Source organism: Sceloporus occidentalis, unplaced genomic scaffold, assembly GCF_023333645.1.
Source record: "Sceloporus occidentalis isolate IW3139 unplaced genomic scaffold, rSceOcc1.0.p SCAF_3, whole genome shotgun sequence".
In the NCBI taxonomy this organism is placed as follows: domain Eukaryota; kingdom Metazoa; phylum Chordata; class Lepidosauria; order Squamata; family Phrynosomatidae; genus Sceloporus; species Sceloporus occidentalis.
Window position 1 is genome coordinate 238,344,580 of NW_028316983.1, and position 16,727 is coordinate 238,361,306.

At 41.1% G+C, this 16,727-nt stretch overlaps 1 protein-coding gene across 1 annotated transcript in view; it reads left to right on the top strand.

Annotated features, from left to right (window-relative positions):
- Positions 1 to 16,727, top strand: part of TG (thyroglobulin) — a 167,032-nt gene that overhangs the window by 22,716 nt on the left and 127,589 nt on the right. The window contains exons 13-15 of the mRNA XM_089517988.1: positions 4,360 to 4,569; positions 9,663 to 9,817; positions 16,426 to 16,582. Coding sequence (XP_089374114.1) covers positions 4,360 to 4,569; positions 9,663 to 9,817; positions 16,426 to 16,582 — 522 coding nt within the window. The remainder of the gene's footprint in view (positions 1 to 4,359; positions 4,570 to 9,662; positions 9,818 to 16,425; positions 16,583 to 16,727) is intronic.

Sequence of the window (16,727 nt, forward strand, 5' to 3'; positions counted from 1 at the left end):
ATTTTGAACAATTCAAATTTGCAAGCTGGAACATATCATTTTGCATCATGAGGATTTCTGTGGCTAATTTTAGCAATTCAAAGCTAAATATAAGGAATTCAAATCCCAGATCTCTCCAGGATTTTGGAGATAATGTTGATAATAAATACATCTGCCCTACACAGTTGTAACAGTTTGCTTTCACTTCAACTTTCATGGTTTCATCCTATAGAATCCTGGGGTTTGTAGTTTGGTGAACTCCTTAGAATTCTTTGCTAGAGAGCTCTAGTTCATGCCTCTGCACTACAACACAGAAGTCTAAGTACTTTACCAAATTATGAATTCCAGGATTCCAGGTGTTATGGCAGTTAGTGGCATTGAACTGCTGTATCTATGTAATTTAGATACACTCTAGTGATTTTTTCTGTCTTGTGCTTTACAGCTGAAAGTTTAACTGAGGACCTTATCCCATTAACAAATAAGCTGGCTTACCTCTTCTGACTTGAGTTTGGGATCCAGGATGCCCCTGGGTGTTATATTTAAATCGCTGCCTATCTAGTCAGGAGGCTGCTGCCAAGTCAAAGTCTCACTCAGCTGGCCAATTTTTGAAGGTGGAAGCTCCCCGACTCCTCAATCAGAGTAAGGCAGTGCATAGGTAAGGACATTTCCTCCAGTCTTTGCCATAACAAAAGGCCTGTGCTCGATGGCCTGTCAGCAGATGAGACAGCTTCTGTGGGAAAGAACAATAAATCCCATCCTTTTTATCACAAGAGACAGTTTAGACAGGGAGTAGTAACTTTGGAATGTCGCTTGCATCCAACAGGGTTTCCATTAAGCTAATCAGTTCCGTATGAAGGAGATTCCCCTTGGGTCACTTGAAACTTCCATCTAACACGACTAGAAATTCAGCGATTTCTCACTGATCAGGCTTTTAATGCCACGTATGTTAGAATTTCCCACCCACTTGCATCCTAATCCTGTTTCTCATCAACCAATAACGTAAATGCAAGAGGAAAGAGGTGGAGGATTCAGTCTGTAGGAGTTTAAAAGGAGTTTTTAAATGCCCTTCCCCTAACAGCTGAAGGTTGGAGAAATCCTTGGTAAAAGAAAGCTAGTGCAACAGGAAGAAAAGTTATGTCTCAGTCATCTCATTGCAACACCACTTTTTTATTTTTACATCTGATGGGTTCAAATCATATTTTATTTACAGCGAGCCAATGGTTGCAGTTTGTCTATCACATACCAGAAAATATAAGCAACATTTTTAAAAAAACATACCAGCATAGACACTAAAATGGTCATATATCTATATCTATATATCTATGTGTGCATAAGTTCATGTGCATTCATGTTGACCCCATGAATTTCATAGGGTTTTCTTAGGCAAGGAATACTCAGAGGTGGTGTTGTTTGTTTTGAAGTATAGCCTACAGCACCTGGTATTCATTGGCAGTCTCCCATCCAAGTACTAAACAGAGCTGATCCTGCTTAGTTCTCAATATCAGACAGCATCTTGTGCCTTTAAGGTATTTATGCCCTATCCATATGTATGCCAGATCTGCTCTACACATGCAGCAAGTATCTGCATGTGTAGGTGGGAAGAAAACCACTCACTTTAACTTCTGTGGTTTCATCCTAAGAAATTCTGGGATTTGTGGTTTTGTGAGTGCTTAGATTTCTTTACTGATGAGCTCTACTTCATTTTACAACACTTGAGCTCCCCAGCTGGCAACCTTATACTTCATTCTTATATACTGTAAGTCAACTCTGCATTCCTTCCAAGATTTCACAAATGAAAACTGGGACACAAATGACCAAGCAACATCAGGAGTAGTCAAGATGGCAAAAGTTATCAATGAGGAAGAACAAACAAGCTAGGAGTTGCTGCAGCAGCTTGCTTTTGCCTGAGCCTACTGGGAAGGTTGAATGAACCTTTTCACTTTTCAAGGCTGTGCTCTTGCCCTATCCTCCTCAGGACCAGAGAAGAGTGCTTATGCCATACTCTAGTCATGACTATATGCCCTCCAGATGTACTGGGCTACATTTCACCATCATCCTCAGCTAGTGTGAGATAATGGGAGATGGAGTCCAAAACATTTGGGGGGCATCAAGTTGTAGAAAGCTGCAGTACAATAGGGTGATTAGGGAGCTGTGCCAAATGCTTCATTGGAAGGGTGAGCTTTCTGAAAAGATACCAAGCAGCTGTTTTCAAACTTTATTCCTCCCAGCTGTAAATTGCTGAAATATCTGGATGGTCTGCCTATTAACCTTAAATGTGTTTTACGTAACTGGGGTCTACACCTACACTTACATATCTATGATGCATTTCTACCATTTTGATACACTTTGTTTTCTTGAGCATCAGCATCAGGCCAGAATCATCTTGGTAAATTATCTGGATCTAATGCTCCCTTAAGCCAGTGTAAAGCATTTTTAGAGTGGTATGCATCAAAGTTATGTATGGAAGAAATGGAAGAAAAAGCCATCTCCCAAGCAGTTCAGGACCCAGCCTGACATCTTTCTTTCTTGACTTCCTATGCCACCTCTACCAGTGCTATAGCGCCTGCAGCCATTTTACCGCCACCATTCTGCTGCTGCCTATGTTTCCTCTGGCACTTACCCTGGCATATTTACACTGGCCAAGAAGACTAGCCAGAATCTGATCATGTCATTGAATCCACAAGCTTGTAGACCAGGTTCCTAAGAAGCTCTTGGTAGCTCTGATCAAAAGGACCAGGCTCTTGTTCTGCATCTTATCTGTAGAACAATTCAGTGAAACTTGGTCACCATAGTTTTCCCACTGACCAAAATGTGAGGTCTTTTCATAAAAAGGAAGTAAAGAAGATGATTCTAAATGAAACATATTAAACTAGGCTAAATCAGATTATTTGCCTAGGCAACATTTGATCTCCATTTTATTTCCTTATGCTTTGCTTGTTTCAGTCATCCATCTGCAGCCTGCATGTCCCCTTGCCAGTGTAGCTGTCAGGCCCAGCAGGAACCAAGTTAAGAAAAGTTTCCATAGTAAAATCTCAGCAAACCCTTATTTAGTAATTATACCATCAAAGAAGAGATGGCCATTGTCAAAACTAAGCATCAAGCATTAACAATGCCTAATGAATCATAAAATCATAGAATCATAGAGTTGGAAGAGACCACAAGGGCCATCCAGTCCAACCCCATTCTGCCATGCAGGAAATCCAATCAAAGCATCCCCAATAGATGGCCATCTAGCCACTGCTTAAAGACCTCCAGGGAAGGAGACTCCACTACACTCCGAGGGAGTGTATTCCACTGTCGAACAGCCCTTACTGTCAGGAAGTTCCTCCTAATGTTGAGGTGGAATCTCTTTTCCTGGAGCTTGTATCCATTGTTCCGGGTCCTGTTCTCTGGAGCAGCAGAAAACAAGCTTGCTCCCTCCTCAATATGACATCCTTTCAAATATTTAAACAGGGCTATCATATCACCTCTTAACCTTCTCTTCTCCAGGCTAAACATCCCCAGCTCCCTGAGTAGTTCCTCATAGGGCAATGTTTCCAGACCTTTCACCATTTTAGTCGCCCTCCTTTGGACATGCTCCAGTTTCTCAATGTCCTTTTTGAATTGTGGTGCCCAGAACTGGACACAATATTCCAGGTGGGGCCTGACCAGAGCAGAATACAGTGGCACTATTACTTCTCTTGATCTAGACACTATACTTTTATTGATGCAGCCTAAATTGCATTGGCCTTTTTAGCTGCTGCATTGCACTGTTGACTCATGTTCAACTTGTGGTCTACTTGGACTCCTACACACAATTTCAAAATCATAGCAGGCTGTATTCCCATTCATTAAAACCGATAAACATATTTGCACCTCTCAGTTCCTTTTTGGTCCTACAGCTAGATTCTTCCCAAAGGAATAACCATGAGGAAGTCTGAATCATGCCTGCCTCCTCTACTACATCATCATACTACCTGTGGTGGATATCACCATTTCTCTGCAATATGTGTTTCACTGTATATCCCATCACAGAACCAAATACAGTGGACCCTTGCTATACACTGGGCTTTGGTTCCAAGATCCCCCGTGGGTAACAAAATCCATGAATGCTTAAGTCCCATTAAATAAAATGACATAGCAAAATGGTGTTCCTTATAAAAATGGGAAAATCAGGGTTTGATATTTGAAATTTATACTTTTTTTGAACATTTTCAAACCGTGGATGCTTGAATCCATGTATAAAAAATCCGTGGATAAGAAGAGCCAGGTGTATCTCAAACCACATCCTTAAACATTTATACTATTTTTTTTATGGCAAGCAAGGTGCATAAACAACTCCTGACAATAGTTTTTGGTGAGAGGTCATGGTGATTGATTTTTCCAATATGTTCTTCCTAGGTCCCCAGTGTCGCTTGCCTTTTGATGTCCCTTCTGTGATCAACGGTGGTGTTTTTTGCAACATTTCAGCAGGAAATCCGAAAATCCAGCAGTGTCGAGTGATCTGCTCTCTGGGCTTCCAGCATGTCTTTTCAGACAGTGGAATGCTGCTCTGTGACATGGAAAGTCACCTGTGGATTGGAAATCCACCTCATTCTACATCCTGTCAGAGTAAGTATGGCAGTTAAGGTTCTGCGGTGTGGTCTAGAGTTGGTGATCTTGTGTCTTGATTTGCAAAGGGTCAAGTTTGGCAATGGAAACACAAGGTTGAGATTGTTCAATGGCTTTGAACATGGGAGATAGCAAAGTGACTTCTGTATTTACTGCTTGCATCCAGTAGTCTAACTCTGGAGGAGACACCTCTTCTGTCTTTTGTAATTCCCACTCAGTTTCTGCTTTAAAAAGTTATGGGTGGATGTTTGAGTTAAAGGATCTTTCACCATGATTTCCTTGTCTAGATCTTTCCACCATTTTTTTTTTTGGTGTCTGAAGAGGACAGCCTGATCTTTCTATATTAATTAATTAACTGATTGACTGATAACCCATCTTTCTCCCAATATGGGATCCAAAGCAGCTTACTGCATAAGTTAAAGCAAAATACTGCTAAAACAGTTTATAAAGCAAAAGCTTTACAATAAATGAAATAAGCAATCACACTGAAAACACAAATTTAAAGTACTTGTTAAAAACTCTGAAATATAGCAATGATGATAACAGTATAACCTAAAACAAAATTACAGTTTAGCCACAACTAGTCAACACCCAATATCTTCTCTCAATGAAAAGGTCTTTGCCTGACAGCAAAGAGAGAAGAAGAAGAGGATCAATCTCGCCTCTCCTGAGTGGCAATTCCACAACCTGGAAGCACTCCTCATCAAAAATGGTGGTGGAACCATTTCCCTTGCTTAGGTTCTGTCTGTAAGGGCCAAATTCCTGCACTTTTGTTGTTGTTGTGGACCTTCATGTTGTTTCTGACTTATGGTAACCCTAAGAAGAACTTATCAAGGAGTTTTCTTGGCAAGATTTGTTCCAAGGAGGTTTACCATTGCCTTTTCTTGAGGCTGAGAGTGTGTGACTTGTCCAAGGTCACCCAGTGGGTTTCATAGCTGAATGGGGAACTGAACCCTGGTCTCCAGAGTTGCAGCCCAACAGTCAAGCTGCTACACCACAAAATATTGTTTATTATTGTCTACATCTCATGAACAATATTGTGGAATATCAAATGATTTAACAGGAGTTACTCTGCATCTGTAGCTATGTATGTATTTTTGTGAGTGAAGAGAAAACAATTAGCTTGTGGCCTCTACAAACTGTAGTTCCTAAATGTTCCAACCTCTTTCTCCTAAATGCATTTGTCTGAAAGTAAGATCCAGTGATCTCAGCAGGATTTACTTCCAAGTGAGCATGCTTAGAATGGATTTGATAGACTCACTTACTTTGAGCTAAACAGATGAGCACCAGATGTTTCAACTTGGAAAATATTATTACTTCATATAATCTCTTAAAGTTTGTTACTTCTGTACCCCCCCCCCCCCTCCACCCCATAGCAATTGGATCTTCAGGTTTATTGATATCTTTTACTGCCATGCATGCCTCCTGGCATTTTCAGAATACTGTTTCCCCCCCTTGGGGGGAACCTAAAACTCCTGAATTTTGGCATGTATCACTCTGAATTGATGTGGTTGGCCATCTGGGCTTGTCAATATATTTGACTCAAGAGAAAGTGTGACCTACATATAATATCTGAGCAATGCCAAACAGTGGATGACGTTTGTTTGCAATTTATTTGTTATCTCTTCTTTTTCCTGTCCCAATCCCCCTCACTTTTTTTTTTTTTTTTTTTGGAGCAGGTGTCTTATATTTTAAACAGCCTAAAACACATCTGAGCATTATTCAGTCAAAATGAAACACTTTGGTGGTACTGTCTTATACACACTTACTCAGAGGTTGGTCCAACTAGGTTCAATGGCACTTATGTTCTTATACAAGTGGACATTGGGTTGCCAACTTAGGCCCTAGCAATTACAGCGGGTGCCTTACCAAGGCAGGTAAATCCTTTTTCTGTTCAAAGTGATGGGATTTGGAAGTGCATAATTTGGCCTTGAAGAGCCAGTGTGATGTAATAGTTTGAGTGCTGGACTAGGATTCTAATTTAGGATTTGAACAATGGTTTGAATTCCCACTCATGAAAATCACCAAAAAAGGAAATTAAAACCTAACCAATATCAAAGGAAAAAAGAACTGAAGTTAGGGGTTATGTGTGTGTGTGTGTTGTTAAAAAAACCAATTCTCTCAAATAAATGGTATAAAGATCCTTCAAAAGAGAAAAGACCACGGACAAACGTTATAGGGAAGAATAAAGTCCATTGGTATCTGTCAATGACAGCCCACCACTATTTTTCCCCTTGAATTCCCACTCAGCCATGGAAACTCACTGGATAACCATGGATCTGTCACACTCTCTCAGCCTCAGAGGAAGGCAATAGCAAACCTTCTCTGAGTAAATCTTGCAAAGAAAACCCCATGAGAAGTTACCATAAGCCCAAGATGACTTGCAGGCTCATAACAGCAAAAACAAATTTGGTCTGGGTTATATCCAAATAAGAACCAGTTTACTGTAGTGATTTGGATGCTGGATAATGACTGTGGAGACCAGGATTCGATTCCCTACTTGGCCACAAAACCCACTGGGTGACCTTATACAATTCATACTCTCTCAGCCTCAGGAGAAGGCAATGGTAAACCTCATCGGAACAAATCTTGCAATTAAGTACATGTGATAGATTCACCGTGGGGTTGCCATAAGTTAGACATGACTTGAAGGCACGCAACAGCAATGTCTATCTATATTTTACACTTAGGGAGAAAATGGGATACAGACGGGCAGGGGAAGACGTCTTGGAGGTGTATTCTGCTGAATACGGAGCCTCCAGACCGCCCGCCCCAGGGGCGTGGCTCAGGTGATGGGGCTTCCACATGGGGGGCAGTGAAGACGCCTCACCTGGGGCCGTTTCTGACCCGCAGTTTCCAAACCGCCGCCTCAGAGGACGTTGCAAAGAGAGAGGCAGCTTCTGCACGGGCGGCCAAAAACGGGGCTTTTTTTTTCTTTTGCCGGCTGGCGGATGCGCAGCTGCGCAGCTGCGGCGCTCAGCAGCGGTGGCAGAAAGCTTATGTGCACATTTAAAGCGCCCAAGCCCCTTTAAAACTTTTTCCCTCGCCCTGCCCAAGAACAATAGTGGTCTCCTGCCAGCTGGTGATCAGCTGGTGTTGGCATCCTTGTCCGCTTGCACGTTGCCAATGTCACCAGCATCATGGATGCCTCCTCTCCTTTGGTCCCCGTGCTCTTGCTGAATCTGCAATGCACAGCCACAGCTGTCGCCGCTGCCACCGCTGTCCCCCTGCCATCCCCCATCACCTCCCTTGTACATATGTAAATATTTACAGTTTTAGCGGTTTTTATTGTTAGGTGAAAATGGCACAGGAATGTGTGTAGGGGCTCACTTTAAAGTCCAAACTTTCCAAGCAGCGCATGCATACATGTTGCTCTAGGGTTAGGGTTAGGGTTAGGGTTACGAGTCTTAAAATGTGCTGCAGCTGTGCTGCAGCTTCCACACCTGCATGGCAGCTGACGCTGCAATTAAAGCCTGACTGCAAACTGCGCATGTTCCAGGACCCCGACTCATTATGTGACGCAGCAGACACGGAGCTTTTAAATGGGCAACTTAAATTAGCAGCGTAACAATTCTGGCATACCGGTGCAGCAGCTTACAGACAGAGCTGCGCAGCTGCGCATCATACAGAAAAGAAGCGGGGAAAAGCAGCACCTTTTTAATGCCGCTTCTTCCCGCTTGGGGCGTGCGGGCGGCGTGTTCATGGCGGCATTCAGGTAAGGGCCATCTGAAGGCTATACCTTCATGACGTCATGAACACACCCCTTTTTGCCCGTCTGTATCCCGCCACAGTTGTATTACAGTATTGAGTCCTAGCTTTGGGATAAAAAGAGCTGTGATAGAACGCCTACCAGGCTGTCCTTGCAGATCCAGTCCTTGGGCTCCTAACACACACTTTGCCTCTTTACCCATAAGATACTTCCCTGGATGTGGTACTTGGGCCTCAAGGTGACCACTAGACTGGAGAAGTAGATCTGTTAGTTGTTGAGATCAGTATGGTAAAGAGTGACTCATTTTCATGTGGATTATTAAATCAAAACATTCAGACAGAGATGTCAAAAATAAAAGCAGTAAAGATTTATTGTACAATGAATTGAACAAATATCTAACAGCCTTATGTTGGTTCCACAAACAGCAAACTCTCAGTTTCAGACAAAGTAAAACTTCTAACTGAACTCTTTCCACATTCTTGGCTCACCCAAACTGTGTACACATCTTCTCTGGTCCCATCTTTCTAACTGGCCCTTTCTCTATTGCTAACTAGAGTTAACTTACTGTCTAATAGACATGTCTCTAAGTTTTCTCCCCCTCAATATTCCATGATCTGTGACTGACTGCCTCTACTCAGGCTTGCCCAGTTTCTTGCTTCCCAAGCAGGATATAAATAAAACAATTTGCTGTTGTGTGCCTTCAAGTCATCTCTAATTTATGGCCACCACAAGCCAGATATTTTCTTGGCAAGTTTTGTTCAGAGGGGGTTCACCTTTGCCTCCCTCTGAAGGTGCCAATCTGCCCAAGTGGTTTTGTATGACTGAGTGGGGATTTGAGCTCTGGTCTTCCATATCCTCATCCAACACTTAAACCACTACACCACACTGGTTCTAAAATAAAGTAACACAATAGGATATTAGAGTAGTATTACCTGTTACAATGCCTTGGCAGATTAACCCAGAGATTGTTTCTTTTTACCTTCCCATCCTTTCTTCTCCTTCTTCTCCTTCTTCTCCTTCTCCTTCTCCTTCTTCTTCTTCTTCTTCTTTTTGATCCAGTCTCCACCAATTTAACTGTCATGGCTCAATGCTATGGAATTCTAGGATTTGTAGTTTTGTGAGCCATTTAGCCTTCACTATCAGAGACCTCTGGTGCCACAACAAACTACAAATCCCAGACTCCCATAGCATTGAGCCATGGCAGTTAAAGTGATGTCAACCTGGATTATTTTTGCCACGTGGACATATTTAGTCTATTGTCTTTTGTATTTTACTGAATAGGAGGTTATAAAATGCATATAAAACAACAAAAAAAGAGCAACAAAAATGATAATGCAAAAGGACATGAGACCTTTCATATTTTTTTGGGGGGGTTTCCTTTTAGGAATCCAGCCATTCCAGAGTGTTCAAATGCAAACTCAGTTTAAGCTACTCTTGCCTCCTGAGAAAGCCTGCAATCCAGACTACTCCGGGTTGCTGGAAGCATTCCAGATCTTCATTCTAGATGAAATGAGGGCTCGCGGCTTTTGCCACATCCAGGTATTTATACTACCAATCCATAGAAAGGAAAGAAAAGCACCCAGTACTAGCAGACAAGCTAGTAGAATGTGGGTTAGACAATGCAACTTTTTTGAGGATTTGTAATTGGTTGACTGGCTGAACCCAAAAGATGCTCAGTAATAGCTCCTCTTCATCTTGGAGAGAAGTGACTAGCAGGGTGCCATAGGGTTCTATCCTGAGCTCAGTGTTATTCAACATCTTTATTAATGACTTAGATGAAATAATACAGGGCATGTTTATCAAATTTGCAGATGACACCAAATTAGAAGGAGCACCTAATACCCCAGAGGAGAGGATTAAAATTCAAAATAACTTTAATAGATTAGAAAGTTGGGCCAAAACCTTCACCTTTACCTTTAGGACAGAGCTTATGTACATCCTATCATCTGTTCTAGCTGGTGCTAGCAAGTGGCTTTGAGTCATAGACTCCCTAATTTTTTTTTTTTACAATAGTTACTTTTTCAGATGATCACTCCCAGAATCTTTCAGCTGGTAAAGACAGTGCTTATGCTGATTGTGGAGTTTTGGGGTTTAAATCTTGCTGGTAGACCCAGCTAGAATAGACCTATGAAACTGATGAGATTTACTTATGTGTTGATATATTTTAATATGTTAAGCCTGGGACAGACGGGCAGAAAGCACTGTCCTCGGGCCAATTCTAGGATTCCAGAACACATGGCAACTGCACGCTCTGGAACCCTAGAACGTGCCGCCACCGCCAATTATGCCAGCCTCCCTTCCACACGGGGGTCGCCATCTTGACATAAGTGATGTGCAGCATATAGACATTGCTGTGTGTTGCATACGTCACGAGTGCACAAAACCCCCCAAGTTTTTTCAGGTTCTTTTTGGGGCAGAGGGATGCTGGGCAGTTTCCACAGGAGAACCGGCCACCGCCAGCCCGGACTTTTGGGGTGGTCTGTTTCACACCATAGAATGGAATAATAAGAACCGGATGGGGCCACAAGAACCATCTAGTTCAACCCTCTGTCATGCACTTCTAAAGCACTTCAAAAAGATGACCATCCAACCACTCTTAAAGACCTTAAAAAATGGAGAGTCTATCACACTCCAAGGCAATCTATTCAAAGTTAAAGTAAAGAGCTTCTTCCTAATGTTTAGATAGAATCTCTTTTTCTTGTAATTTGTATCCATTTGGTCATGTCTCTTGAGCAATAAAAATAAGATGGCTCTGTCCTTCTACATGACATCCCATTCAGTAATTGATTAAATGAATCTACTCCATGTAGGACTAAATAACAGAAATCAGGCTTTGGAGATAGTGTCTGAAACAACTGTGGGTAAAGTTGAGGGTATTTGAAGTATTTGATGCTATAGAATTTGTCTTTCTTAGGTCAGCTTCATGATAAGTAATTAGGCTGCAAACAAAATTGCTTTGAGTGTCAGAATTCAATGCATTACAGAAAGAAAGGGCTTACCTCCCCATATTCCCTCACTTGCACCTTGTAAAAAGTAAATATCTCATATGATTCCCTCTTTTCATAAATAAACAGGTCAGGCATATAAATAAACCAACATGGATGCCATTGAACCTCATTTAAGCAGTACAGAAAGCCAACTTTTTGTAATGATGAGAGCGGTTCGGCAAAGTAGAATAGAAACTCTGAGGCACTGGGGAGTCTTTCATTTCTCTTTCCTTCACATTTGTCGTTCCAGAATTGGGGATAATTAATTTGCCAAATGTGCATGGAAAACCTGGCTCATTTGGCCAGCTTCAGAAAAATGTCAAAGATACATATCCCAGCATCATTGCATTAATGACTGCCAAGTCACATAAAAGGTTTTCCATTGGGCCTACCTTATTTTAAGTGAATGTAATAAGTTCCCCATCTCTGTAATATCCCAGACCTTGTTTAGCTATTCAGAATTCTTAGGCAATCTGGGACAGAGAAGGGGGAGGCTTTCCTGTCTTCCAGTTTGGATTAAGGTTAATTTAGCCAGCATTCATTTCCTATAAGGTTATACATCCACTCCAATAGTACAAATCTATATTTGAATACTAGTCCAACTAAATTGGAGTTGGGCAAACCGATTTCAGATCAATAGATCAGTAGATGGATGGTTTTGAAGCAAACAAGTAGGGATCCTCACAAATTTGTTATGGATTTTAGTAGGATTCAGTTAAAATATACAGTAGATACATAACCTCTCACTATCCAGATCTGGTAGGGACAATCCCAATTAAACATCTATTCCACTTTTTCATGTGCTTTAAAAATGTCCCAGTTGCTCTCTCTTTTCCCCACCCTTTGCTTTTGTCCTCAGTTTACTTCAATTGCTGCAAACTCAATTAAAAATGCAAAAATAATTTACACTCACTTAAATCAGCATCTGTGGGGAGAGGAGAAGGGAGTGGAAACTAAGAATTGGAAGAGTTGGAAGAGACCACAAGGGCCATCCAGTCCGACCCCTTGCCATGCAAGAAATCTCAATCAAAGCATCCCTGACAGATGGCCATCCAGCCTCTGCTTAAATATCTCCAAGGAAGGAGACTCCACCGCACTCTGAGGGAGTGTGTTCCACTGTCGGACAACATTTACTGTCAGGAAGTTCTTCCTAATGTTGAGGTGGAATCTCTTTTCTTGCAGCTTGCATCCATTGCTCCGGGTCCTAGTCTCTGGAGCAGCAGAAAACAAGCAAGCTCCCTCCTCAAAATGACATCCCTTCAAATATTTAAACAGGGCTATCATATCACCTCTTAACCTTCTCTTCTCCAGGCTAAACATCCCCCGCTCCCTAAGTCGTTCCTCATAGGACATGGTTTGCAGAACCAAAGCAGAATATAGTGGCACTATTACTTCTGTTGATCTAGACACTATACTTTTATTGATGCAGCCTAAAATTGCATTGGCCTTTTTAGTGCCGCATCGCACTGTTGAGTCATGTTCAATTTGTGGTCTACTTGGACTCCCAGATCCCTTTCACATGTAGTCTTGTTCAGCCAGGTGTGCCCCATCCTATATCTTTGCATTTTATTTTTCCACCCTAAGTGCAGTACCTTACATTTCTCCATGTTGAATTTCATTTTGTTAGCTTTGGCCCAGTTTTCTAGTCTATTCAGGTCATTTTGAATTTTGATCCTGTCCTCTGGGGTATTAGCTATTCCTCCTAATTTGGTGTCATCTGCAAATTTGATAAGTATGCCCCCAATTCTGTCATCCAAGTCATGTCTATATGCATATACAGTACATATGTCTGTCTGCCTGCCTTTCTTTCTGCCTGCCTATCTGTACATCTTTCTGTCTGTTTATCTATGAACACATTTGGGGGCCTAGGTGTGCATGAATGGTTACTGAACATGAATGGTTACTGAAAATTGTCCCCCAGATCTTCCAAAGTTGCCCATCTCTGCAAAAGATATATATAAGTTATATATATATATATATATATATATATATAGAGAGAGAGAGAGAGAGAGAGAGAGAGATTTATTACAATCAACTGATCAAACTTCACAAACATCAATCAGCAAACATCACAATAAATCATCAAATTGTAAAAGTAAATAATAGTTAAAATTTCATGTATAAAATTATATTAAAAAGAAAAATAAAATTTAAAAGTATAAAACCATTATAAATGTATGAAATCATTATAAAATTTTAACAGACTAAAAATATCATGAACTTTTAAGAAACCATCTTACGTCGACAGACCATTGCTGCTGCACAAATACTGGCCACCCTTGTTGTTATTACTGGACACTGGTCTGCCAGCAAATAAGATACATAAAATTCATCTGTTCTTCCAGAAAAATGGCTAAGAATTGGATGACTAAAAATATGGCGATAGCCATCATAAAAAGGACAATACAACCATACATGACCTATAGTCTCCACTGTACCAGTTCCACAGGGGCATATGCATAGATCATAGGGAATATTATTGTATCTCCCTTCCAATAAGGCTGAAGGTAGAACATCGAATTTTGCTAAAGTGAATGCTATCCTATGTTTTGGAAGGGTTAGAAGGCTCAAATGGTTAGCTAACAAAAAAGCATTACCATTGTCTCTGAAATCAGGGCATAAAGTAGCTGCTTTTACATGTTGTTGGAACTCATCATCTATCATTTGTTGATGTATTTCCCATTTTGCTTTCTCATAGCCCATTGCCAAAATGGTGGTGTGTGAAATATATAAGTTCTTACTGTCAGGTAGGTTTGAGTAGGAACATAGGCGCGGGACAGACCACCCCAAAAGGGCAGCCTGCTGGCAGCCTTTTCCCCCGGAGGGATGCCGCAGCCGCCGGACCATGCGGCGTCCTTCCGGAGGAAAAAGAACCTGGAAAAACTGGGTTCTTTTTGTGCTGCTTGGCGAATGTAATGAGTGTGCCAATGCCGCATATTGCTTATGTCATTATCCATATGGACAGGGCACCGCCATTATAGCGCCACCACTCCATGCTATGGTTAGGGACCATGTGATTGCCACGCAGTCCCTAACCCTAAAATCGGTGCCAGCATGGCACATTTGTGCAGTCTGTACCACGCCATAGCTACTCTTATCTCAAACTACAACGGAAGATTAGAAAGAGAAACAGCAGAACTGGAATATACCCACAAACCCCAGCCTATTGACAGTCAGTTGAACAGAGACAATGATTTCTTGGCACACTACACATAATACTAGCCTCATGAGGGCTTTCTTTCCCAGTTTATCACATCTTCATTCTGGTTACCAGCCAGCATAACACTACATTGCAATAATTCCTTCCACCATTCATAAGGTTATCTATTCACCTTGGCTTTAGGCAACATCTTTCCTCCTGCTTTTGTCCCCACACAACCATAGTTAACACTGAGCTTGCCGCCTCATTTCCATAACCACAAGTTTTGCATTTTGTTTGCTGTTCACACATACAACCTGCTCATTCATAGTTTTAACAGTCAGTTTGTAGGCACTTCACTTCATGCACCTGAATATAGATGTTGTCTATCAAAGCTTATGCTACCAACTTCTTTCTCTAAGTTAGTTTCAGATGTGCTACAAGATCCCTTTGCATAGTGATCCAGACTAACATGGCTATGTTTTTGAATTCTACTAGCACAGACTGATAGAGTAATTGTATCCAGTAGTATGACTTCAAGAAGTATCTTCTATTATCCAGTTATGTGTTTGCACACCTACTTCGTAGGCCTTCTGAGGAGCATAATAACCTGAAGGTTTTCAACAAACATGCACACAAGCATCTCTGGGGGGACGGTTTGGGTACAGGATGTCCACAGGAAAGATATCCTTTATGTACCTAGAGTTTAAAAGACTCTTTGTATTTGCACATTTCTTGAGTGCATCTGTGAAGATGGAGAGACATGCCTACTAACCTGTTTTTGCATGTTTCATTCGCTGATGTAATGTTATTCTATAAAGTGTGGCTTGCTTCTAAATTGACATTGCAGGAGTAACCTCTTTACTGGATTTGTTTCCATTTGATGGGAAAAACAGCAATGGGGACTTCAGGTGTTTTTGTAATATATATTGGATTACAAATATGCAAGTAGAACATAACTGGAAACAGGCAGACACCTACTGTAAACAGTGTATCTTCTAATCCTGCATCAGATTACAATAGAACAACTATTCCAAGAGTGCTCCAATGCTTAACCAACTAAATTTTATTTACTAAAAGCTATAATCCCTTTGTATCTGAATACAGACTGCTTCTTTCTTTCCATCTCCCCAAATTTGTTGACTGAGATGTTTCAGAACAGAGAAACTTTAGGCTATTTAGGATGGCTAGCTCCTTTAGTTAAGCAGCCAGATGTGTTTTCATTTTAAGCAAATCCATCTGAAAACTCTCATCTCTCTGTGTCCACATACTGAGAGTTTCCCTCTCTCTTCACATCATCCCAATATTCCTAGAATTTGATGGGTGAGGCATTTTAGAGATTGAAGAATGAGATTCCAGGCTCTTTAGGATTTCAAGCACTTTCTGTTAAGTTTTTTGCCAAATCTATTGTTAAGAGGGTAACTCCAGAGCTCGGGAAGTTACTTTTGGACTACAACTCCCAGGGGAGTTTAGGTCCAAAAAGCAATGTTTCTAAACTCTGATTAAAAACCAGGGAGAAAGATCTGTTCCCAATTTTCAAGGCCAGCAGACATGTAATATAGGTTGCATATTCCTTATCTGGAATTCCAAAATTTGAAATACTCTTAAAACCAAAACTTTTCTCATGAGTCAGAGATGGTGACACCTTTGCTTTCTGATGGTTCAATGTAAAAAACTTTGTTTCATGCATAAAATTATTTTAAAATATTGCATAAAATTACCTTCAGTCTATGTGTTTAAAGCAGGGGTTCCCAACCTGGGGTTCCTGCACCCCGAGGGGCTGCTAGATGGTATTTCAAGGGGTGCAACAAAGAGTGGTTTGTATTCTTCAGTGACGAGTCACAAGCGATCACTCAATTTTTTCTGAGTAAATTATAATCTAATTGTTCAATTTAGATTTGTATTTTATACCCTGAGTTAAAAGCTTTTTAAAAAAATCAGTTTGTTGACCTGCAGTTTTGCATGTGGTTCAAAAAAATAGAAATTAGACTTTTATTAAAGATTTGGTTTCTTTCTGTAAGGTGAATGCTTCTGAGCACCTGGTCACTGTTCCCATCTGTGGTGATTCTACAGTTCTGGTTCAGTGTTTGGCTGAAGATCGTCTAGGAGTGAACATCACATGGCAAGCTTTACTTGAAGATGTCCCAACAGCATCACTACCTGATTTACACAATATTGGTAAGGCTTAATGTTTCTGCTTGTGTGGCCTGCTCTGCCATGATTATTGTTTTTCTGCCAGGAAAATAATCTGCAATAGGAAATCCAAGAAGCAAGGCTGGATTAAGGTAGTTGGGGCCCATATTCACTTCTAGAAACAGGTCTC